This window comes from Falco cherrug, chromosome 12 (assembly GCF_023634085.1).
Source record: "Falco cherrug isolate bFalChe1 chromosome 12, bFalChe1.pri, whole genome shotgun sequence".
NCBI lineage: Eukaryota > Metazoa > Chordata > Aves > Falconiformes > Falconidae > Falco > Falco cherrug.
This window is the reverse complement of record NC_073708.1, coordinates 21824126-21849546: the sequence shown is the minus strand read 5'-3', so window position 1 is coordinate 21849546 and position 25421 is coordinate 21824126. Positions and strand designations below refer to the sequence as shown.

General features: G+C 40.0%; 3 protein-coding genes across 17 annotated transcripts in view; 2 read left to right on the top strand and 1 right to left on the bottom strand.

Moving 5' to 3' along the window:
- Nucleotides 1–5613, top strand: part of MIGA1 (mitoguardin 1) — a 40701-nt gene extending 35088 nt beyond the window's left edge. The window contains exons 14-17 of one of the 2 annotated variants that reach the window (XM_055724742.1): nt 1162–1215; nt 1863–1979; nt 2310–2471; nt 3440–3647. In XM_055724742.1, the coding sequence (XP_055580717.1) occupies nt 1162–1215; nt 1863–1979; nt 2310–2471; nt 3440–3499 (393 nt within the window). In that variant the 3' untranslated portion in view covers nt 3500–3647. Of the gene's footprint in view, nt 1–1161; nt 1216–1862; nt 1980–2309 lie in introns of both variants that reach the window. The other variant, XM_005437344.4, reaches the window with a different exon arrangement.
- Nucleotides 5614–7107: 1494 nt separating this feature from the next.
- NEXN (nexilin F-actin binding protein) overlaps nt 7108–25421 on the top strand; it is a 28325-nt gene continuing 10011 nt past the window's right edge. The window contains exons 1-9 of one of the 11 annotated variants that reach the window (XM_055724311.1): nt 7108–7434; nt 14412–14493; nt 15532–15723; nt 15864–15945; nt 16032–16180; nt 17556–17597; nt 18712–18906; nt 18988–19161; nt 21403–21588. In XM_055724311.1, the coding sequence (XP_055580286.1) occupies nt 14467–14493; nt 15532–15723; nt 15864–15945; nt 16032–16180; nt 17556–17597; nt 18712–18906; nt 18988–19161; nt 21403–21588 (1047 nt within the window). In that variant the 5' untranslated portion in view covers nt 7108–7434; nt 14412–14466. Of the gene's footprint in view, nt 7435–7986; nt 8072–14411; nt 14494–14876; nt 15724–15863; nt 15946–16031; nt 16181–17555; nt 17598–18711; nt 18907–18987; nt 19162–21402; nt 21589–25421 lie in introns of those variants that run through there. The other 10 variants (XM_055724312.1, XM_027802724.2, XM_055724314.1 and 7 more) reach the window with 10 other exon arrangements.
- Nucleotides 16719–25421, bottom strand: part of FUBP1 (far upstream element binding protein 1) — a 39870-nt gene continuing 31167 nt past the window's right edge. For all 4 annotated transcript variants that reach the window (XM_055724323.1, XM_055724325.1, XM_055724321.1 and 1 more), the window contains one exon: nt 16719–20883. In XM_055724323.1, coding sequence (XP_055580298.1) covers nt 20866–20883 — 18 coding nt within the window. In that variant the 3' untranslated portion in view covers nt 16719–20865. The remainder of the gene's footprint in view (nt 20884–25421) is intronic.

The following is a 25421-nucleotide window of genomic DNA, read 5'->3' as shown; positions in this document are numbered from 1 at the left end:
TCAGCTTCCAATGTAACTGAATATGTACCTGAAATATTCCTAAGAAAAAATAAGCATGTTTTATTATCAGGTTTTTCATAATAACAGTTTAAAAGCTACAAGTCTGGGCCCAAAATATATAGAATGATTGAATGTATTGGAGAAAATACTGTAACTTATACTGGAAAAATGAAGGGTTTTTTGAGGAAGTAGAATTCTAGAAGGGAAGATTCTGTTAGCCACATCGTACATACTAGATACAAGGTTTTGCTCGTACACCAGAGGTTTAGCAATAAGGCACAAAGTTGCAAGCAAACACAAGTAAATTAATGCAATACAGGCATTCAGATACTGATAATATTTTATGCTTTTTTGTATGTGTCTCTTTATTTGTCAAATGAGATCTCATCTCTGTTATAGACATAGCGGCTACTGCCAGGGTCAGCTGGTAGAGGTCCTACTGTCACTTCATCCATTTATATCTATAAACTGCCAGTTTTCCTTTTATTTTTGCCACAATTTAAATATTCCTTCTACAGGAAAAAAAGGTAACATGCATATATTTATTTTTGTAGTTATGTGATAACACTGTGTTTTGCAAGCAGTAAATTATCTTGCAGTACTGAAGGAGGGGTCAGATGAGGATACTTACAAGCTATGAAAAGAAAAAGCCTAATACTGATATCAGTATATTGTATTTCACGGGTCCATATTTGGACAAAACTCCTTAGCTGAATCTAAAGCTATTGCAAGAATGTTTTTGCTAAAATGAAAAAGGACATCTCAATGTGTTCACATGCTATTTAATACCCAAAATAGTTACTTATGTCTGAGCACACACTTTGGTATACAAGAGACCTGGTCCTCAGTTAAACCCAGGGAACGTTGCTAACTGTTGAAACTGTAAAATCAGTCAAGGATGCGAAATGACATTTGAATCAAACTGAAGAAAATGTTACAAAGATCTGAAAACAACAAATATGAACTATGTATAAAATTAGTTACTTGTATCAGATTTTATAGTTTTACATAGAGTGTTATCACAAGATTGAAACTGAAAAAATACAAATCCCCAAAACATAGAAATACAGTATTTTTCAGATCACTTCTTTTGAGATGAAATATAATTTCTCCTACAGTGAAGTTACACAGGATTTGGGGCTTTTTTTTTTTTACATGTAGGCTGTTGCTTCAAGCTGTTGGTCAGTACTGAAGCAGAAAAGACAGCAAATGAAGGTAAGTTGCCTTCCAAATTATGTGGACCAAAGTTACTGATGGGTTCCTAAGAATTAGAAGTTCTGTAACTGTGGCAAATAAGTTACAAAGAGACTCTTAATCCTGTAGACATGTTAGTTAGACAAGAGGCTGCCAACTGCAGAAGTGTAGCTCATAGGGCCATAATACCAGGTTTTTTAGCAAAATGTGTTAGCTGAAAGATTTTCAACCTAGTGACGTCCAGTTAAAAGTGGTGACTAATTTCTCTGACTTATGGCCAGCGGTTTTTTCCATTCAAAACTGTGCAGTTTGCTTACTTTTTTGCAAGTTTCAGCTATACGTAGTGTATAGGGACTCAAACAGGAATAACTGAATGAAGTAATCTGATCTGTCATACGAGAGTCAAAATAGATTGTTCATGATCTTTCTGGACTTATGCCTATTAATCTTAAAATATTTAAAATGCAAAGTACCGCTGAAGTAAAAACCTTTTCTAAAAAAATCATTACACTTGTTTGGTACAGTTGAGCTGTGACTTAAAGAAGTTCAAGTTACCACAGCCCTGCAGTAGTAGGTGTTTCAGACTTTTCTAAAGATTTCATTTTATATAATAGAGATTTATACTAAATTTCTTGTGTAATATTTGTCTACGTTTTTTACATCACTAGGTGCCTGATGGATTTTTTGCACATTTCTATGCTATATGTGAACATATCAGCCCTGTTTTGGCATGGGGCTTTTTAGGCCCCAGAAATTCCCATTATGACCTATGCTGCTTCTTCAAGGTTTGCAACTTTTTTTTAATTACCACTTACCTTATTTTAAAAAAAAAAAAAAAATCTTCCATGTTAACAGAAATGAGGGTTTTATTTATAAACATACACTTCCTAAGATTTAGACTAGCAGTAAGAAACCATGAAAATAAATGTTTTCATATTAAAAATGTTAAGCCTAGAACTGTTTTACAAAGTCTATTTTAGTGCACTTCTATCTTAGCACCAAAAGAATACATAAATGGATGTTTTTAGGAAATGTGTAAAAGGAATAGCTAGCATTGCATACCTTTTTTTCTTCTTGTAAGTGAATACAAATTTTTCCTTTTTTTCCCCCACTAGGATCAAGTGCTTTTCTTCCTCAAAGACATTTTTGATTTTGAAAAGGTGAGATACTCAACTATTGAGAGTTTGGCTGAAGATCTTATGCAATTATTAATCAGACACATTGAACTTTTAATGGCCTATCTTGGAGCAGATTCACTAAGACATGTCAGTGCTTGCGTAAGTGGCCACGGGCATGTCATGACCAGTGGGCTCTTAGAAGCAAAAGTACAGTAAGCTTAAAATCCATGACAAATAAAATGGAGTGCACTTTGACATACTCCTTCCCACCTTTCTCTTTAATGCCGAAGATATCATCGCTGTTACCAAGCAAGCATCTGAAAATGTATTATATTGCTAAGTATGGAAAAGGACTCAGGGAGGTTAAATGTACATCTATGAAAAGAACAGGTGAGCGTATTATTGTATATACCTAAATTAAATTTGCAGCTCAGTTGTCACTGTATTTATACTTAATGTATCCCAAAGCTTTTTTCTGTAACATTTGGGTAAAGTTTATTTATGCAATACTGTACTTTTGCACAGATAATTTGTAAGTGAAGCTGATGGAGTTGTTTCCTTTAGAGGCTTATAGTACAAAATGTTCATTACGGAGTCTCCAAATCATTGTGTGTCTAGATCTAGAAGGTGTTTTGACTGGGGTATATGCAGTCTCTGATTCATGTGACACACATGCAGTAAAGTAATCGCACTCACAAAATGAACTTGTTGCCACTGCCCTGAAATTACAGTTGCGTGGGTGTAAGCAGTCATTTTGTACTACAGTGTAATAGAGCGATGGAGGAAATGCAGCCACCATTTGGGCAGGAATGACTTGCAGTATGCAGTTTTTACTTTATTTTGTTTTAAAACATCTAAACATCGTGAAGGTGTTTTGAGAGCACTTATTTATATTCAAAAAGCTATGGTAGCTTCACCAATTAATTTAAAACTTTTATTATTTTTTTTAAACTGTTACTACTTTATATGGTGGTAGTAGATATACTAATACCATTCTCAGTTCATATGTAGCATTTGAAAATATATTTTTAAATAAGGGTGTATGATGGGATTTGTCGATCATGAAACAGAATCAAAAGCTGTGTTTTATAATGAAAAGCATTTCAGTCTTCCTCCCTTCCTTGTAGGAAGTTAGGTGTCTATTTAAGAGGAAATCTAAGCAATTGTGGCCATGTATGTGCAATTGAAAACTGTGGCTCAGGGTATGGCACCCGGAACTTTAGGTAGGAGCACAGCACAGTAAGAAGGCATAAGGGAACTTGCAGTAATGTCTTTTCCTGTGATAGAGGTAATAGATAATGGTGATCTGTAATCTTTGAATTTCTGTAAACTGAAACAATGTTTCATAGTTAGCTTAGGCTCTTAAACTACTCATATATGCTTTGCCACATAAAGCCAGCCCACAGGAATCCTGGGTCAAGTAATACAGAATAAGTAATTACAGAGTAATTCTAATTATTCAGGTACTTGAGAAGCATGTTGTTAAAATCTGGCATATTGAAATAAACTTTGATTAGAAACATTCCAACCTTTGCTGCAAACGCAACCCAAAATAATGATATTTGAAAAGAAAGGCCTGTGTAATTCCGTAGACTTTACTGAAGCTGACATTTTGCTCCTTTGTTGTACTCATCTGATAAATACGAAAATGATGAAAATGTGTCATGTGACTTGTGTGAAATGCCAACTGATTATAGTTTATTTAAAAAAAATAAAAAAGTATACTTCTATGTGTAATAAAACAGAAATTCCAAACGCTGCTGTTGGTCTATTTCCACCATTCATGTTGCTGAACTTGGCACCGTGCTCCATGCTATATTTTTTTTTTTTTTCTCTGTAAAGTATGTCTTCAATACTGGAATGTGAAGTTTTTTTCACCCATCTGACTTAGCTTAAACATACTCATCTGCTCAAAAGTATCTGTATTTTGGCAGCTTTTTGCAAGTCTATGAATGAAATTATATGGTACAGTAAGGTGTCTCGTTGGGTTCAGAATCAATAGGAATAGCTGGAAATAGAGGTAACAGAGTAAATGGCACATTCCACAGCGAATGTACTACCCGGAGGGTGCAATGTGTCAAAAGAAACTGCTGTGGTTTGTCTGGTCTCATAAAATGATGTGAAGAAAATTGTACCTTAACATTGATCACAGAAAATAAGAAATGCACTTTTTCACAGAAGTAGATGGTTATTTAAGTGAGCAATTTTCATATTATTTATAAAAAGCTCTTGAAGAAAGTGCAACAGCATTTACACATGAGATTATAATGTTTCTGGATCATTTAAAAGTCAGTCTTCTGTTGAAACTGAAAGGGTGTGTTTTTTTAAACAGAAGAATGAAAAAGGTCTAATGAAACACTGAAATATTTAGAAAATGGGTAAGAACCTGATAATACCCGTCTTAAACAAATGTATCTCTTTAAAACAGGAGCACTCATGGAGCTCTCGAAAGCCCATAGAGACAGGCAGGAAACTGAACTGATGTATTTCTCATCCGAAACAAGAATTACAGTATCTGGCTGCTGTAAGATACCACTAAAAACCATTTGATTCAGAAACAGTTAAGAAGGAAGAAAGAAATAGAGAGGGAAAGGGAGGGGAAAAGAGAGAGGAAGAGGGAAAAGTGCAGGTAGGTGTGGGTAGGCTTTTGATCTCCTCTGGGTCTTTCTGGAACCTTTCCTAAAAAGCATTCATATATTCTGTCCTTCCTAACTCTAGAGGCACAGCTACGAATTTGAATAGGAGATAGCTGTCTCCCTTTAACACGGAACTGGAATCAGTTCTCTTATAACTGAAGTTTTATACACATCAGCTAGAAGGTGGGTAACCAGCCAGATGGCTTAAGAATCTCAAAAGTCCACCACCTTTACACAAGTGCCAGAGCTGCACCAAAGCAGTGACAGGATAATGCAATTCTGCTTTAGTGAATTCATAATGAAAACCAGAATTTAGTTTATAACCTCTAAATTTTCAAGTAGTTTTGAATGCCACTTACCATGCTAATAAGAACAAGCTGAATTTAAAAGCCATCTTCTTCTGCCGTAACTGTACTAAGATCAGAAATGTTGAATGTGTAGGGATTACATGAGAATCAAATATTTATATCATTTGTAATTTAGTTGTAATAATATTCTCACTTTTAATGTGTTCTAAATGATTATTATACTTCACTTTTGTAGTCTCTGGTTTATATCAAACTAGATGTGTCAAATCAAGTGTCAGAGTAAGTGTAATTGTGAACTTTCTGTTGCCTAAATGAACTGCAGCTGTGTATATTAAATAAAATACTTCAGTGAAACAACTGTTGCTCGTATAACTCTATCTAAAACTCGCATTTGCTTAATTCTTGAAATCTAATGCAACATTAGCATTAGCAATTAATATAGCAATTAATATAGCAGGAGTTTTGATACCAGTTAGTCACCTTGAAATCGGCATTTGCTCCCTGAAATCCAGCGAAAAACAACTCTTACAAAATTTATTATATACATTTAAAAAAAGGCATGGGAACAGCTTTAGAGCTGTCCAATTTAAACAGATTTTGTCAACCTGATTAACTTTGCCTCCGTTGAATGGTTCACAGCATCAATAAATTTTCAACACATAGGCCAGTGATCCACCAAAAAGCCAAATATTGGTGTTTCTAGTCTTGGAAGTCTAAAAGTGATTCAGCCAGACACCTGGATAAATGCAGAACCCCCCAAGCTAAGGGTGGCTGGCGTGGCTTGCGGTCATGATGCGGGCACATGCAAGTGGTATGACGCAGGCAGTGCTCGGTGAGCTGGCGAGATCCCCGCCTGTGGCACTAACCAGAGCGATTCCATTGCATTCATCTCTCTATGCCAAGCTGTTGTCTCTTTTCTCGGTTTTAGGAGATGAGTTTTTTCAGGATTATTTCCAAACCAAACTGCTATAGTGAGCTGCAGTCATGGAACGGGACTTTCTTTGTGGAGTAATGTAAATAATGAAATGGAGAACATGGCATCTAATCCTCACTGCCGCAGAAGTAAGGATGATGTGCCCGAGTTTGTTTGGTGTGTTCGCCTGCTGAAAACTGGTTTCTTACTAAGAGTCGCAAGCCCTCCCTTATCTGACATCTCACGCCTTTGCTTCAGAAGTACGAGTGCAGCTATTTTGAGGGTGGCACTGGGGGAAGGTTCCTGCGCTGCTCTTCAAAAGACAGACACGTTTTGTGCTTTAGGTTCCACGGCTGTCGTACAGATTTGCAAAGCCTGAGGTCGGCTGGAAGTTTGGCTCCAGCGTGGCAGGCATGCTACAGGTGAGATGGGCAGAGGCCGGCTGTGTGCCAGAGCCCCTGCAGCGGAAGGTGCGGGAAAGAATCCCGCTTTAGGCAGGAACGGGAATGTGTGCAGGTGTAATAAAAACATGTGTGAGGTTCCCAGGGAAAGGCGCTGCGTGCACCGAGCGCGCCCCGTCCCGCAGGTCTGGCGCTACCCGCATTCCTCCCCGCTCCTCAGCGAGCTGTCACAGCGCTATAATTAGCTGACTGCTCCGCACGTGCCATCGAGCGCCCCGGGACCGGGACGCTGCCGGTATAAAGCTCCCCGCGGCCAGGGCGCACCGGGGGCAGCTCCGACGGGTGAGTACGGGGCCGGTGGGCCTGGGGCCGCGGCCTCACGGCGGGCAGCCCGCAGCGGCGGGGGTGCGGGGCCCCGGCCCGCCGCCCGCACGGCCCCGGCCCGCCGCCCGCCCGCTCCCTGCGGCAGGGCCGGCGCGGCCGGCAGCCCGCTAGCCGGGGGGCGGCCGCCCTTCCCGGGTTATTTATAACTCCGCGGAGCCTCCAGCCCAAAATAAGCCGAGCGGCTGCCCGCGGGGGGGCCGGCGGCGCGGTCGGGCTGCGCCCCCCGCCGCGGCGAGGGGCCGGGCATGGCACGGCTGTGCTGGGCTGTGCCGGGCCGGGCTGTGCCGAGCCGCGGGGCCGGGCCGGGCCGGGCCAGCTGCCGCGGCGCGGGGCTCGCCTGGAATGCGGGCGCCGGCCGCGCGTCGCGACTTTTATGGAAACTTGCAACGCCGGAGCGGCGGCCGCAGCCAAGGGGCGCTCCGCAGCCGCCAGCCCGCCCGGGGACCGCGCCGAGCCGCAGCGGCGGGGCAGCGCTCGCAGGTAAGAGCGGCCGCGCCGGGAGAGGCGCTCGGGCGGGCTCCCCTGCCGCCCACGGCCCGCCCCGGCCGCCCGCTCCCCCGGCCGCCGGCCCGCTGCCCACCCGCTCCTCCCGCCGCGGAGCCGCCCCCTCGCAGCCGCTTCCCCCCGGGGGTGGCCGGGCCGAGCGGCAGCCCGCGGGTCCGTCGGGAGGAGCAGCCCCCGCCGGCGGGGAGGCGGTGGGCGGCCGCCCAGCGCCTGGAGGGGCTGCCCGCAGCCCCGCGGAGGGGGCGAGCGAGGCTGGCAGCGGCCGCCGGCCGGGGCTGCCCCGGGGGCGGCGGGGCGGGAGCCTCTCACCGCCCGGGCCGCGGCTGCCGCCCGTGTCAGGGCCCGGTGGGACCCCCGCGGGCAGCGCCGGGGCCGGGGCGCGGCGTGTGCGGGGCCGTGGGGTCGCTGCCCCCGCACCCGCCGTGGTGGGCGGGTGGTGAAAGTTCCTTGCGGATCCCCCCGGCTCGGAACCACCCGCGCCCCGAGCCCGGCGTGTCGGGGCGCGTTACGGCTCCGCTCCGCCCTGCGGGGGCGGCTGTCAGGCGGCGTGGCCGGGGGAGACCCCGGGGCTCCGTGGCGGCTTACGGACCGCGTGTGGCCGCGTTTGCTGTAGGTAAATCAGAGCTGCTAACGCACCGAGCGCCTGCGGGAAACGCGGGTTCGGTGGAAGGCATTGCTGTGTCAAAATCCATCGGCAAGTAGCGGCGTGCTGGAAAACACGGTGCTCTTAACCGTAGATCTCAGGTCTTGAGAGATCTCTTGGCCTTCTCAGAAAAATGTCCGATGAAATGAAATTGTGCGATAATGACTAGCCTTACACGAGGGCCGAGTGTGTTAAGGAAGGTACAGAAGTGTGAGAGCATGCCTGGTGCGTGCAGGAGCTCGGTCTGGTGACATGGAAGCGCTGGGCCGGTGGTTTGAGGCATTAAGTGCCTTCTCCCATTGCTTTTGGAATATTTTAAATGAGTGGTTTCCTCAGTGAAAGAGGTCAGGCAACCTGTTGTTTACCGTACTTGGATATTCAGCTTTGAAACTCCTTTAGGAAGGCGCAGCGCCGCGGCGAGCCCTGGGGAAGGCACCTGTGGGCAAAGGCAGGAGAAGGCTCGCCGTGGTGGGTGAGGGCTCGGGAAGCAGCAGGAGTGACCCCTTGCTGTGCGCCGAAGGCTGCCATACCTGCTCGGGTGAAGGTGTCGCATGCGGATCTGGTTTTCATAGGCAGCAGCACTGCCAGCAGAGTAGGGTTGGTCAAGTGGAAGCAGCAGCTTGTCTTGGGGAAGCCGGGACACCGCTCCTCTGTGGCAGAGGCATGGCACGGGCACGGTGACCACCGCTGTGTCCAGCTTGAATTGACCATGAGGATGTCAGAGGAGAGGCAGATAGGCTGTGTCCTGTCATCGGGGAAGGGAAGAAACAAATTGTGGTAGTGCTTCATGTCCAGTAATCCCACTTTTCAGCACCCTGAGCTCTGAATCCTTCTCAGTGAAGTCAACAAGAGCTGAGCTCAAATCATACCGTTCCTCTTCAGCCGCTGTGACGCAGCGGAGGATGGAGGAACTATGGCATGGAGCAAAATCCACTGGTTTTTCTCTTGGGGACCTCGGTTCACAATTTACTGCCACCCATGATTAGAATCGGCATGTATCTTGGAACATGAAATCATGGGCCAGAAGATCTCAGCGGGGCTTCCCCCATCACTGAGCAGTCTCTCAGCCCCCCCTACGTTTGCTTTGGAGCCCAGGTACCCTATAACTACCTGAAGGGAGGAAGGAATTAACAAACAGACGTTTTCTACAGAGAAAGGTGATTGTATTTTTTTAACACAGCAGCCGGACTGCATGGCACAGTTGTGTTAAGAGTATTCATAGTTATAAAACCAGACATGGACAAAATCCTTTATAATAAGTATGTTTTTATAAATAACATCATATCTGCAAGGACTATCCTGCCGTAATGTGAGACTCAGTAAGTGCTGAAGTGCAGTAAATCAAAGATTGAGGAAAAGATTGTATATGAAATCGAGTTGTCTGGGTCAATTGTCAGTAAGCATTCTAGTCTTTAATTATAAAGACTTAATGAAAGAAATACAAGTGGGTAGAATTAGGGTTTTTATTTTTTATTTTACAAAACGTGAAGTTTAGACAGCTGGTGTTAGCTGTCATAGCTCATTAGCTTCAGTGGAGCTGGTGGTTTATGCCAGTTCAGGATCTCCCCTATGCACGATAATTTTAGTAGCTACTTCAGTATCTGTAATTTAGTACAACAACTGGCAGTGTCATTCCAGACGAGTTACAGTAAAGACATAAATTAAGAACATCGCTCTCTTTCCTCTCCTCTTTCCAGTTCTGTTTAATATTTTGCTAAATACTTCAACGCTGTGGATGGCGTTTTTCGCTCCTAAGTGCTTTGGCTGCGAGTAGTGACTTTCCAGCCCTCTCAATATGGTTTTCTTATATAATGGAGTCTTTCCTGCGAGTACATCACAAAGAGGAGACAGATGGTAAACGTAACTTAGACTGTGCCGTCAAGGGCTTATTTATAACTCACAGTAGCCGCAGGACAGCAGGGGGGCCTCCCAAAAGGAGCAATTGCAGGGGAACTAGGCTCTTGTTTAAAGTCCTGGCTTCGTACTCCTGTTGTAAAGAGTGGGATTCAGTTCAGGAAAATGCTGGTGCTTTTCGGTGTCTGGATGTTAATCACGCCGCTGAAGATCAAAAACTTCTGTGTTTTCTAATGAAGGGGATTTTTATTTATGGGAGGTTGGGTTTTTTGTGTTTTGGTTTTTTTTTTTAAATTTGGTTAAAGCTGTACAACATTTTTTGATCAGTTGAGGACTCTGACCTCCTTTCAGAAATGGAAATTAATTATATTTAAGGGAGTGGATTTGGGGACTTGTGAGCCATCAAACCACCTGTGTCCCCTTGATGGCTTTTTTTGTTCACTTTGATTATTTTGCCTAAAGTAAGGTTTTAGGGAGTCTGCATGAGAAGTTGAAAAAGTGCTGTGATTGTAACAGATCAAGAAATATCAGAGGTGATAGCTTTCCCATTTACAGCGAACAAATAAGAGGCTTGAAAACAGTTGCTTTTTTTTTTTCTTTACAGAGTATTTCTAATCTATTGCCTAGTTGTCTGCGCATTATTGGTTTTGTATTAAAATTTCACTTGAAACTTCTGAGTTTCTGTTTTAGAGCAGGTCAAGTCACACTGCAGTAACAGCATTTTCTCTTCCATTCAATTACAGAGATAGGACAATGATCAAAGGATGGAGGTTAATTTTCTCTACTAGGCAAAATCTCAGTGAAGACCTCCTTTGAAAGGGGAACTGCTGTCTAGTATTGTCAATATAAACATAATAACACCAGACTAACATTTCCTGAGATATTTCATTTAATCATAGGAAAGATAAAATGTGGGGGGAAAAAAAAAACCAACAAAAAACCCTAGCTTGTGTTGTCAGGTGAATGTTAGAGTGACGAGACTGGGTAGGCAAAGGAAAGCCTAGGGACAAGCTGAACTCCTTTTCTGATCATGGTTATGTTCAAAATATAATCTGTGATTTTTCTGGGTAGGAGGCTTCGATGGGGAGCTCTTGCAGCTTTTCCTGAGATATGTTGGTCTCAGGAAATAAAAGATGAGACTGAATCTTACGATTGGACAGCTTCATAATAGGAGGACAAATCTCTTATGAAGTACAAACACAGGTAGACTCCTGTGGCCTCAAAGAATAAGCATTGCTTGTATTAGATACACTCTGTGGGGAAATTCTTACTACAAAGCAAGAAAAAAAATATACACACGCAGAACTTAAAAATACAGCTAGTTCATCTCAAAAGGGAATTAGAAGGTCGAGGTTTCTTGGGTTGATGAATTGATTACCACATACTTTGTGCAAAGCTGTCAGCAGATAATGAAGGCACTGTTCGTCCATGATTTGTAGGTGTCGGGACTTCTTGACTTTGCCACTTTGGTTGTCTCGGCAACAATGCATTAACTGCATGGGTCCTCTCCTAATAATAAGGTAGACAGAAAGGAGCTTCAGTCTGCTTCGCCGTTGCTGAAGCAGTGGTCACTGCCTCACAGAGCCAAGCCAGAACTCAAGGAGTACATCTTTTTTTTTTCTTTTTTTTTTGTCTTAAAGATTCTGGTTGTCTGTATTGGAAATGACTTATCTGCCTTAGGGAGTGCCTGAGGCAGAGTCCTGCTGCTGTTCCTGCTCAAGGTTTAAGAGAGGGAAGAAGGTGCAAACATGGGTGGTATCGTGTTTAGTAATGCCCTACCACTTTATAGCCATATCTCTTAGCATCAAAGGTGGAGGTAGGATGACTTGCAGATGCAAAATGTCTTACAGCCAGCTGGCTAACCTTCAAGCATACTAAGAGCTGGTGATGCCAAGTAACTGGAAAGTAGCCTACACCTAATAGCACATCTGGCAGTATTCCAAATGGCGGAAATATATCTGCCATCTTGAAGGCCCACAGCCTGATGGACTGGCACATTTTTGGAAGTTCAGACAGGAGGAATTTGCAAAGAAAATTTCTTCCAACATTTCTACTTTTGAAGAAAATTTCAGGTTTGGTACGTGAGGGTAGGTCTCGCTGCTGTCAGCAATCTTAGTGACACTGTCAAGGGGCTCAGGTAGTTGGAGCGATTAGAAAGGTTCAAGATGAAGTTGACCCAAGAGCTCGAAAGCTACATTGTGTTTCTCAGACTTGTGAACATAATCTTCTTCAATTAATTGTGCATAATAAGCAATTCAGACTTTGGAATACTCTGTTTTCAAGTGACGTTTAGATGAAGCTGTATCAATAGGGTATGTTGCTGTAGTGAAGCTTTGCAGTAACCTTCACTTGAGGTGTTCAGGTGAAGTGGAATTCCTTGTGAAAGATTATCTTTGGGACTTACTTTTCTGCTCCAGCCCTGTATAAAGGCTAGAAGGTCTGTGTGTCCCAGGCTGCTTCACTGCATGGATCGTACCAATGCACGAACGTTCCTTTGTTTTCTGATGGGTTCATGCAGTAAACCTTTTATTTAGCTTCCGTATTTTAAGCACAAGGCTAAAGGCTATCAGCCACAAGTAGGGAAGAAGTAATTGAAAAAGCAGAGTATGCTTCATCATCAGATGCCAGAGAAGAACTTCTCTAAGGCCCCACTTAGAAAAATGAGGAAGTCAAAAGATTTTGACTAGTTTAAAGGTTATACCAACCGCAGCAGGGATTTTACTTACATGTGTGACATCAGCTAAAGCTTACAAAGACGTGCAAACCCGACTACACAACACACAGATGCGTATTAAAGTGTATAAGGACCGTGAGACCACAAGAACGCTCGTGGAGTTATCTGCCTTTCTAGACACAACAGAATTTTAACATGCTAATCTGGAACAGTCTAAATAGGAACCAACACTTGGTAATTTTATGTTCGTGTATTCACAAGTGAGAAACTGCAGTGCCTTGGATTCCCGTCAGTCTACAAATGAGGTATTTGTGAACTCTGACTGGAGGGGTGGGATGGCTTTCCATACTCATTTGTTGAAAAGGAACACCCAAGTGTTCCTCAGAACATCTCTGTTGAAATCTGAATTTGAAGAGTTTGGGTTTTGTCAATTGGGACAGGGATCGGTAGCTAAATGCTGTTTTTGTGTGTTGTGGCTGTTTTCATTCAGAAGAACATCCCAAGATACCTCAGAACCTCATTCAATCTGTGTAGCTATGGCAGCACCAGTGAGCGCTGATGACATTGGTGTGTTTTTGAAGGGCTTATATGAAAACAACTCATAATGTTCATTACTTTTAATGCCACACAAAAATTCCTGTGTAATCTGTTTGCAATTAAGAATTGGAGAACTTAACTTCCCATGTCAGGAAATGCTCTGGCTTCAGTTCCTTTAAACCGGGAGTGAGAAGTCCCCCCCAGCAGTACGCTGCCTTCCCAGCCGTTTTGCTTTGAGCCTGCGAGTCCATGTGTTCGCACCGCGTTTGGCACACTGATGTCTTAGGCTTGCCTGGGGCTCGGCACTGGTACGGTCCCCGCAGCCGTGGCGCTGGAGCTGTGTCACGGTTTCCTTCCTCCCACAAGCTCGGACAGACCTGATGATTTAAAAAAAATAGGTGGGGTGGGGGGAGGAAAAGGCTTGCCCTGAACTTGAAGCGCTTTTTCCATTAGGTTCCTAATAAGGACAGTGTAATATAAAATCTGTAACATTTTTCCCTGGAAAAATGCGGTGCAATTTCCAGCACAAAATTAAATGATATAAATACTTTCTCCAAGGTGTATGTGGCTTACCTGACTCATTTCATAGGTTTTAGCACTAGTTTTTCCTAGAATAGCCCATGGAGAAAGGAAGGCGTTATTTTTTATTCCTGTCTTGGCTGAGGAGCTGAGGGAGCTGCCGGCCCGGCTGAGGCTGGGGGGGACATTCGCCCAGGGAGGGGGTCTGGGGACAGGCAGGTGGGTCCCCCCGCCATGGGGCTGCTCCCCTGCCAGCCGCACGAAGGCGAAGCGGTGTCTGTGGGGGGCTGGGCAAACTTCATGGAACCTGAGCTGATGGCTCCCACCTGGGGCTGGGGCGGCAGAGGGCACTTGGCCTTCTGCTGTCCTGAGCGTGGAGGAGAGCAGCTTCACAACGCACCCGCCAGGGCAGCCCGAGCTTGGCTCCAAGGGTGGGTGTTGGTTTGTTGTTTTTTGTTTTTTGTTTTTTTTTTTTTTTCAAATGGAAATTAAAACCCAATATCTCGGACTATATAGAGAAGTTATGAGCATGAATAGTGAATCATAAGCTTGTTCTTTTAATTACTGTTGCATACTTAGAACCTATTCATGTCTTCAAAAGCCTCAAAGGACCAAATGAAAATGTGATATATCAATTTCAGCTGTTGCAAACTTATTTGCGGGACGATGGTTAAAGCATCATTTAAAAGGAAAAGAAAGGAATATAACTACAACTGTTTCTTTCAGGTAGAAACTGAAAGCAATCTTAACATACCAGGTGCAGAGCACAATACAGTAAGCCATGAATGACATTGCACAGAAAACTGAGGTATGTACCAATTTTAAAGTAATTAATGTAGTAATTTACAACTGATGCTTGCAAAAAGTAATTACAAACAATTGCAAGAGACAAAAAATTATATCGGAAGTCTGCTGGTATTGCTGTTGTTTTAAGGCAACGAAAGTGTGTGTGTGGGGAAACTCAGGGCAACATTCACTTCTAATTCTCAAATGTAAACACTGGGCTACTTCAAATATTTCTTCTACATAGATTCACTTGGCACAAGAACAAAAGCAGGAACAAACCCTATTGGTTTAGGTGGGAAATGTGAAACATGCGATGTTTTCAGCCAGTTTTTAGCATTACTGTACTGGGAGCATTCCTCTAGTCATTACAGTAAAAAGAGAGAGAACTTCACAGTAGTTCTGAAAAGTGGGAACTTTTATTAGTTCAGACCCACGCAGGGTCAGGCATCGGCAAAGTGTCTGTGATCTTCACGTTTTACAACATAAAATCACTGGACTTCTGAGTTTCTCTAAACACTAAAGTAGTATACAGTGCATTGGAAGTTTTAAATGAACAAATAATACTATTTTTTATTTAAAAAAACATACATGGCTGTAGAAGGTTGCAGAGGAAAGCATACCTATTGTGTTATAGGTCTATGTCTTTATATCTATTTTAAATGTTAGGGGCTATGTTAGAGAGGCTCTTTGGTGACTGCTTATGATTGAAAGCAACGATATAAATCTGTGCCTAATTTTTAAAGCCCTAATAATTGAAAATGTATATTCACATAGTTCATATACTTAGTTATGTAGCTATTCATTACAATTGCTTATAGCCTATGTTTAATACAATGCTAAATGTTGTTAGATATATTATTTATTATTAGTTGATTATTTGTTATTAGTTGTTAACAAATACAATGACGCTTAATTGATGATGGTTAGTGACACAAAGTTCATAATCTTAAATGCATTTCTCTTTTATGTTCTTGCATTCTTTCTAATCCATCAGAATGTTTCTGTCCACCTGTTTCAACTTTCTTTTTCTTATCTTCATTTCTTCTATATCTTCACCAAGATTCTGCTTTCTTCATCTAAACCCGTCCAAAAATCCTATGTGCCCAAGCTTCACAAGGGCGATGTAAAGGATAAATTTGAAGCTATGCAGAAAGCAAGGGAAGAAAGAAATCAAAGGAGATCTAGAGATGAAAAGCAAAGAAGAAAAGAACAATATGTTAGAGAGAGAGAATGGAACAGGAGAAAGCAGGAGGTTATTTTCTTTGCAAATATTTTGTGTTATTTAATATTCAATATTGTATGTGAAAACCTTTTCACATTATTTTAAGACAGTAATATTGCAATTTTATTTAAGTTATAAAGACTGTTTACTTTCTGTGTTTCATCAACTAGATGAAAGAACTCCTTGGATCTGATGAAGATGATGATGCAAAATTATCTAAAATAGAAAAAGGTTATGTTCCAAAGCTAATAGGTAAGAGGGCCCTGATTTTAAAGTCCACATAATTCACTAGGTAAGTATTAGATGTACCTACTGAACCGTGTGTTTCATCTCCACAGGAACCGTTAAAGGCAAGTTTGCAGAAATGGAGAAGCAAAGGCAAGAAGAAGAAAGAAAAAGAATGGAAGAAGAAAGAAAGCGCAGAATTGAACAAGATATGATTGAGAAAAGAAAAATTCAAAGGGAATTAGCAAAAAAAGCACAGGAGGTATGTTCACAACAATCAGGATACAGTTATAAACAACACAAGAAAAAAGTTTTGCATTGATCAGAAAAGATTCAATCTTAAGATTTCTGATGGTAGTGATTTACATGAGATGTGCAATCGGTGGAAGTGGGGAATAATATTCAGAGAATGTTTGTCTTCAGTTCTTTTCAGTAACAATTTTTTTCAAGCACTAAACTTGAGTTACAGATGAAACCAGGCAGGCATAAAGCTGGTAGGAATATGAATCTGGCACAAACTGTGGTGTCATATGCATGCAAGAGTTCACAGAATTTACTAAAATAATTTGAAAATGTTTGTTATATTTTACCAACCTTTATTTTAGACAATTTTTGCCTACACGTTAGTAAATACAGTTCAGTGATACATGAACTAAGTCAAGCAAAAGCAATTAAGAAAATGCCATTGGCAGGCAAAATTAACTAGATACTAATGCAGTAAAAATCATAAATCATGAAGCTACAGATCACGTTTTATTCCTTTGCCACTTTGTGACTCTTTTATTACATACATATATATATATATATATATATATATAAACAAACAGACTCCAACTTTTGTTGATGCCAGTAAAGCAAATTCTGTCTTTCATAGAATTTTACATTGAGGTATCACATTTAATTCCCTTTCTGAGTTTTCATCAGTGCTGCAAATACTGCAGTGAGAGTGAACATCTAAACGATAGACAGAACAACATGCGAAATTTTATTTAACCAAAAGATAGTAGTAATTACTTTAGGTTTTTTTTTTGTTATAAGAAAAAAACACCCGGTGCAATAGGAGTCAGTTTTCAACAATGACTAGGATACTATTTTCTACTAAGACTCTTAACATTGTTAAAACTGTACTTTTAACTGGGAATGTATCTAGTAATATTTAATGTACTCTGAAAGGCAGAAGTACGTATGATGTAGAATTTTTGAAAGTATGTTTGTTTTAGACAGTAACATATAAAGCCACCATATGAAGCAAATACAGTAATGGGCTTTTTGCAGTAGTTGCGGGGAAGACTATGTCACTTGAATCAGAAATAACCGATGAGCTTGCTTTAGCTTTTTCCTTTTTACACAGTTCTGGAATACTTAAATGAAGAATGGACATCTTAAGTACTCAGTTCATCACTGAAATGTTAAGAATGCTTTAGCATACTTTTTGTATGATGTTTTATGTTACATTCCCTCTTCCTCAACAAGGTAACCTATCTGAAGTATTACAACAAAGGCTCAATCATTATCATCTCCATGAATTTAAGTGCTACGTACATATCACCGATACAAAAAGAATTTCCAGTTCTATGTTTGCAAATCTAAGGCAAAGAGCTAAAGTAATGTAATCATATGAAATTCTCATTTAATAGATTGATGACTTTAACAATACGGGAACTGAATCAGCAGCTGAGGTAATCAGATTTTTTTAAAGAAATGTTCACCTACACTTTTATTCACTTTGTTTTATGGTTGTAATTTGGGCTGGGAAAATGGCACACAAATGCACAATTAAAATTCAACCAAGGAGCTAACACATTTTTAAGGTATACAGAACTGTATGTCTGTACTTGAAGTCAATTTATGTAAGTTTGAAATAGTCTGCACTGTGAATACTTTGTGGTTAGTTAAAAACACCTAAAATATAAATATCGAAAGCCACCAGAATGATTTGAGGTATACTGGCAATGATACTCTTAAGTCTTCTGGCTTTGGAAAGCATCATCTTAAAAGCTCTTTGCCTTAAAGTTGAAATTAAAAGGCGATTCTATGAATATACAGATGTTTGAACTCCTTACTCAGTTAAATTTTTTTTGACTAATTTACCATACGGGTTTGGATTTTAAGTCTTGCAAATAAATGTTTAATTTCAAAAAGCTAGACCCAAAGGTCCTATTGTCTTTCACTAACACAAGAAAATCACATTCTTAGTACTGTTTTGGAAAGGAAAAAAAACCCTACCCACCCCAAAAACCATTAGTTTTAAGTTCTTTGAAAGTATCCCTGATAATCACGGTATGTTGTGAAGAAACTCAGGTAGAAGATATTTTGGCAAGCAAAGTGTGCTTTGAAGCAGCAACATCCTTCAAAAAAATTACTCTGCCTGACAAATTACATATTGCTGTCTAGAACTACTAGCTTACTCCAGCAACAGTATATCCTTTACGTAATAAATATAAGACTGGAAGTAGAGTGTGGCTACAATTGCTATGTGTTGAAAATTTCACCTGCTCTTCTCCAAACCATGAATATTTACTATTAACAGTTAATGAAAATATGTAAAGGAATTAAGGAGTTTGCCAGTAGTTATGTTTAAAATATCATTCAGTCTTGATGCTCTTCAGATACTAGAAGAAAAATTTTGACTGCCACAGGTTTATTCTTGTGGTTAATACTCAATACAAGTAATTTTTTTGGAAGCTTTGGTGCACACAGGTAAAACAAAAATTTCATTAAGAAATTAGTTTAATGTAGAACTCTGTATTTTCAATTTGTATTATGAAAATATAATAAATTATTTTTGGACAGGAAGGGGATGATTCTCTGCTAGTTACAGTAGTGCCTGTAAAACCCACCAAAACACCTGGGAAGATGAAAATAAACTTTGAGAACACAGGAAAGGAGAGAGCTGAACAAAGACAGAGACAGGATGAAGAAATGAAGCTAAAATATGAGGAACAAAACCAATTCCTTAAGGAAACCAAGGGCCTTTCATTTGTCAAGGTAAACCAAGGTAAATCTAAAAATACCTAAGAAATAAGTACCTATTATTTAAGATGTAAGTATTTCACTTCTCTTACACAGGGTGAAAATGAAGACAAGGAAACCCAAGAGCCTCTGTCTCCTGGTAAGCTGAAAGTTACATTTGAAGAACTTGAAAGACAAAGACAGGAAAATCAAAGGCGGCAAGCAGAGGAAGAAGCAAGGCAGCGTTTAGAAGAGGAAAAGCGTGCCTTCGAAGAAGCTAGACAGCAAATGGTAAATACATGTTCTGTTCATATTTTAACATAGGATATACTTTTCTAGTCTTCCCTGTATCTGATTCTTCTCTTAATCCTTAAGTATATTTTCAAGCTGTTAAAAGTCTGAAAATTACTTTTGAAATATTTATTTTTGATCTTACCTCAAACTTAGTAACCACACTGGCATAATGCTTTAGACATTCTTTCGGTAAAACCAGGAAATGTATGTTTTTTAAATTTGCCAGCAATCTTAGCAGATTTTATATCTACACTTTGTAGTAACTTAAGCTCTACGTTGTCAAGAAGATAATTAGTTGTCTTGTTTTGTTCTTAAGTAGTGCTTCAGATGTTTCAGTAACCAGTTTTTGATGAAAACATTCTGTAGTATTAGAATGCTATTTCTTATTCCTGTATTTACTTATACATATGATAGATAAATACATCAATTAGAACTTTCCTCTTAAGAAGAAAGGGAAAAAAAGACGGGTCAGCTCTCTTGTATGTACTGGCATAAGACAACAATACACTAGAAATTATTAGATTAAGCACCAAATTGTGAGTAATATAGCTCACAATTCCTGCTTTACATTACTCGCAAAACTGCCTCCATATGTGTTCTTTATCATAAACCAGACAGATTAACCATAAACAGACCTCACTATAGTTTGTTCTTTGGTCATAATAAAGGAATTATATGCTTCGTATTCACATAGTTCTACATTTCCTTACTTTACCATACTCCGTTTGCAAAAGCATTTTTTAAGTTCTGCATTTAAATATCTTTTCCCTGTACAATCATGATCATTAGGACTTGCTAATTCACATACAAAGATGATTAACGAGAAATGAGGTTTTAATCTTTCATGAAATATCTTAAAACATTATTTCTAGGAATTTGCTAACTTAAGAGTATAATTACGAATGAACATTCTTGGATAAACAGCTCAAGATGACTATATTTCAAAACCATTCAAGAAACTTACATTCTCCAGGAAAAAAACCCATAGAATCTCCAGAAAACTGAAACACTGAAATTACCAACTGATCCAGATTGTGAGGGTTCTAGGTTTAGGCAGTTACCCAAACCGTAGTTTACTCCTCCACCTGCACCTCCAATAAACCACTTAACCTTTCCACACAGTAACATTTGGTATTTATTTGGGCAGGGGCTACTAGTGAAGGAGAAGAGGGAAGAAAATGGAGAGAGGACTTCACAAAGTCATTAGCCGTTCTAACTGAAGTTTTGTTAACATTTCCCACCCTTACATATATGCATTTATTAACCCAGTAATATACAGTAATTTACAAATTCTCTACTTCAAAAGACGCTTTCTAACATGCACTTTCATCTGGTATCAGTGATTGTTGAAATCTGACGTCCAAAGTTTTCTTAAAAGAGTTCAGCAGTTAATTTCCTTCAATTCTTTCTTTCTTCCCTTATGAATTTCAAGTAAAAGATTTCTGTAATTCCCTTAACTGGCTACCCTGCGTAACAGTCCCAGGGCTGCCTGCAGTATACAGAAACCTGGATTATCAGTACTCTGAGAGTTACCAGTCCATTTCCTCCATTAACAAATAAAGTACTCAGAGGTGCCTTCTGAAGATGGCTCATTCTTTTGTTCTTGATTGCAGTTTACAAACCACAGGCTTCTCTTAGCAGGTAAGTGCTCACTGGAGACAAGCAATAGTGAAGAGATCAGAGTATCTCAATTCCCTTTCTTCAGTGATGATTAAATGTCTAAAAAGAAAAGAAAAACAAAAATCTCAGTCTGGAGTAGTAACAAAATGTTAATTGATTTAGTTTTGCTATAAAACTCTACAGCATTTTTTTAACTAGCCAGTGTATCGTTAAAAACAATTTATATGCAAACAAAAAGACTTGATGGTATAAAGGTCTATGAAAATGACGTAAAGAAGGTGAATAGGGAGTGGTTTACAGTAAATGATCCAACCCTGAGACCATAAAATATGTACTTAATTGTTCAGCCTTTTCCTGATAACACGTTGTTCTTTGAATTACACACTGAGATTTATAGAAATTATACAACCTACATATTCGATAGCGCAATATGTTTCTTTTCTCTCCCTCCCTGGCTAAAACCAAGCCTAGAACATTTCTTACATAAACCCAACTCCTGATGTATTTTTTCCCCCAAGGAGAAAAAAACCCCAACACATTTATAAAAGATCGGAAAGGAATAAGTGGAGTATGTTTGGATAACTCTTTTCTATTTTTTCCTCTCCCTCTTCTCTGAAGATAAATGAAGGTGGCGATGAAGAATCTGAAAGTTCCGTTAAAGAATTCCGTCCTGGTAAACTGAGACTCAGTTTTGAGGAGATAGAGAGACAGAGGAGAGAAGAGGAAAAGAGGAAAGCTGAAGAGGATGCAAGACGACGCATAGAAGAAGAGAAAAGAGCATTTGCTGAAGCAAGGAAGAACATGGTATGGCATTTTTGTTTAGTATATAGTTTAATTTTTACTTAAGTCTCAAATGAACTGGAAAGGAGCTCTGGGGAAAAAAAAAGCTTTAAATACAGTTAAGGAATGCATACTTCAACTACATCATTAATTAGTTCACCTCGCTACTTACAGAAGGTAGTGGGATAAACTAATCAAGTTCAATACCAAAAATCACCACGGAACAAGCCCTCATCACAGCAAGCCTAGAAAGGGTTTCCAGTAATTTAGTCCAAACGAGATGTTGTGTCCAACGGACATTATTATGCTAGACACAACAGACTTGGAAAGCAAAATCTTTTCACAAAGAGGGTTTGATAGTCTCTTGCGGGAGGAAGAGCAGTTCCTTTTACTTCTCCAGGTTTATCTCTGCCCTTACAGGCTGTCCACCATCAGTTCTTACTAGCCAAACCGCAACTAAGAGCACACTAGAGAAATGCTCACTGTAAGTACAAGTCATCTGTGGCTGTTCAGCAAGGAAAAATTAAGAAGGCTGAACTCAGCTAACTGGTATTTTTATTGTATTTAATTGCTTGTTCAGAGAAACAGAAAAAGTAACTTGTGACATTTACCATTAGAACAACTTCTATTTGTCTAAGCAAGTTTCATATTACAATTAATCTGATATGCCATGACTTCTGAAATTTGAATTAAGGCTATATTGAAGACAAACTTTCAGAGACCTAGGATTGACATACTGACACTACCTGAAAGCAGAGAAAGACACCCAATTCCAGAGGGTGGCAACAACATTTTTTATAAAAAATAACTAGCATAGTGCTTTTCACTGTATTCTTAACACTTACTCCAACAACTTCACATTTCAGCAGGCTGTTGAGTATAAGCCAGTTACTTATTGGTGGATGTTAGCAAATAAAGTATTAAATAACACAAATACCAACTAAAACCAAGCATTGTTTGTTTCAAAAGGAAGGACAAGACTTGCCATATAGAACTGTGGAACAACCCACTTACCTACATTCCCTTCTGTGGTTTTATTGGGAAAGACCAACTGCATGCCTAATTAAATGTTCCTCATCATTCAAAGCAATGCTTGTGAGGCAACGCTTTGTATGACTACTAATACTGCAAGCAGTGCTCCCTCTGCCTGGAAATTGGGCCAAAGACAAGACCTATATGCCGAAAGACTACCTAGAGAAACTACAACGTAAATTTATATTTGATGTTGTATTGGTAAGCAATTACGGAAAACAGTGTCGGTCCATACCTCCAAAGAGAGCAAACAAACTAAAGCCACTAGAAAAGAAATAAATGAGTGGTATTGGACTTCTGTCATTCCAATTTTTATGAAAAGCAAGCAGACAACAAAAGGAAGGCAAAGAAATTATGTACTGTCTTCTGTTTTTTCCTGCTTTCTTGAGAATCTTTTTTCTGCCTCAGCGTAGTAAGAACCTAAGATATGTGTCCAGGCAAGAAAAATCTCGTTGATCAAACAGAGTTTAATCCATTAAACAGCACAGAGTCTGACTGCGCTGTAACTGCAGACAGTGAAGACATTCAGTATTTTAAAAAAAAAAAATAATAAAAAATTACTGGAAGTATATTTTCAGCCTACACATATTTGCAAGTTTTCTGTTAATTAGCATCCAGAATATGAACACCACATTTCCTGTTACTTATAAGATACATGCCCATGCTTTCCCTGTCTTCCATAGCTACACACTGTAGCAGCAATGCAGGCATGCTTTTAAACATTTTAAGAACCTATCGGTCATCTCTTTCCCAAGTAGTAAAACTTCACATTCGATTTTTATTTAAGCATTTAAATTAAGTAGTTATTTTAGAACCTCTTTCATATTTATTCATGTTCACTTTGTTTTGAAAGTATACACACAGAGTAGTAGTAATATTGTTGCTGGAAAACACAAACGCCACCTCCTTTTGGAAGGTTCTCCCTATTTCACATTTACTTGTGCTACATTTATACTTCCGTGTTTCCCACCATCAGCACGCTCATGTTCAGACTGAAGCATTCATCTTTCACCCCTATCCCACTCTTTTTATTAGAGACCGCATAAAGAACCTGTCTTAACATGAACGAAAAAAAAGTTCCATCAGTCACTGTTTGCCCATTGAAAATAGGTTGACTGTGCTGCAAATTATGGTTCTTACAGGACTGTTTCTGTTTCTTACGACCATCTGTTCCCACTCTGCAGGAAAAAAAAAGTATGGTCTCACATTACAAAATATGGCTAAGATATTTACTGAACTAACCACAAGTTTTGTACATCACACAATTCAGCTGATTTTTTTTTCCTGTGTTTTTTTAACCAGGATTGCCAGCTTACTGTCTTTTCATAAATTAGGACTTGCAAACACAGAGCAGACAGCTGCTAGTGTTTGCTCACATGCACAGCTTTCAAAAGTTTATACGTACACGTGTTGGTAAATTTTGAATTAATGCTTCTATTCACTTAGGTTCTGTATTTTCTGAAGTGATGAGCATATGAACTAATGCATCACAAGCAAGAGACTCATTTCTTTGCTAATTTAGCTGTGGTTAGCCTCTGAAAACGATGTGGCTATGCATTGTTTTCATTAAAGGAAATAGTTTACAGCTTTGTTTTTTGACTCCGCTTCTCCGTAACAAAATTTCCACAAATATGCTCGTATTATGCAAAACAAATCAAGAATGGAAGGAATGGTGGGGCTGAAGTCCAACCGCAAGCTTGCTCAGATGGAAAATCTAAAGGACATCTATAGCAAAGAGCAGTATTTGAGTGGGTTTAGGCTAAAAAACTACTGAGCAAGCTGTGAAAAATAAAAAGGATAGGGGCAGAGCAGGTCAAGGCAGTGGTACAAACTAAGAGGCACAAACAGCAGTGAAAGGTCTAAGTTTCAATGGCAGTAAATATCAATAAAGAGAAAAGATTGTTTGGCACTCCCTTTTGAAAAATGGTTATTTTCTGTTTCTTTACAAAACTAGTCAAAACACTTTCTGAAATGGAAATTTTGCTCCTTTAGCTCTTTCTAGCATTTGCCTGATTACTACTGTTGGGACTGTCTACAGTTTGGGCACGTTGGGCTCTTCCACGTTTGCCACAAGGCTTTTCAAATCGTGCCAATTAATTAGTGCCAAAAGCCACATCGCCACACAGTTCTGGATCAGTACTTGACCTCATCTCACATTTATCCACAGAACATTCATGTCGAGACAATCTCTGTTAATAAGTTTACATAGTTAAATGCACAAATATACATTTATATAGGTTTTATCGATAAGTTATTTAAAAAATCTTCCTGCATAAGTCACTGGCCATTTTTGTAGTATACAGCTTCACATTTTAGCAATGCTTTGCTTCAAGAAATTCAGTCTGGTAACAAATACTTGTTTTTACACTTCCCAATTCCGGCAGTAATGAAAATCACCTTTCCTAGGCCCTGTCATCTTCTTATTAATTAAGTCTACAAAATCAGCAACCTGCTCGTGAATGACCACTGAAGCCTAACCCTACTCTGAAGTCTCAGAAAAGGACAAGGGGAGGAGGAAACCCTTGCTGTTGGGTTGTACAAACCAGTGAACTGGCAAAGTAACTTAGTATAACCAATTCCTGCACAAGAAGAATTTCTTGTAGAAAATTCTGTTCAGTTTTCCTTACTGGAAATACTAATATTGCTTAAGAACAGGAATATAATTCAGTTTGCTTAGAAAAAGATTACAGGTAAACGTACTTCAGCATTAAGAGCAATGACATTTACACACAAGCACTCTGCCTAATTATAGTCTATGAAATAAATAGGAATTAATTGTTTCAGGTCCCAAAGCTGCACTCTGACATCTCCATCATCTTGCAAAA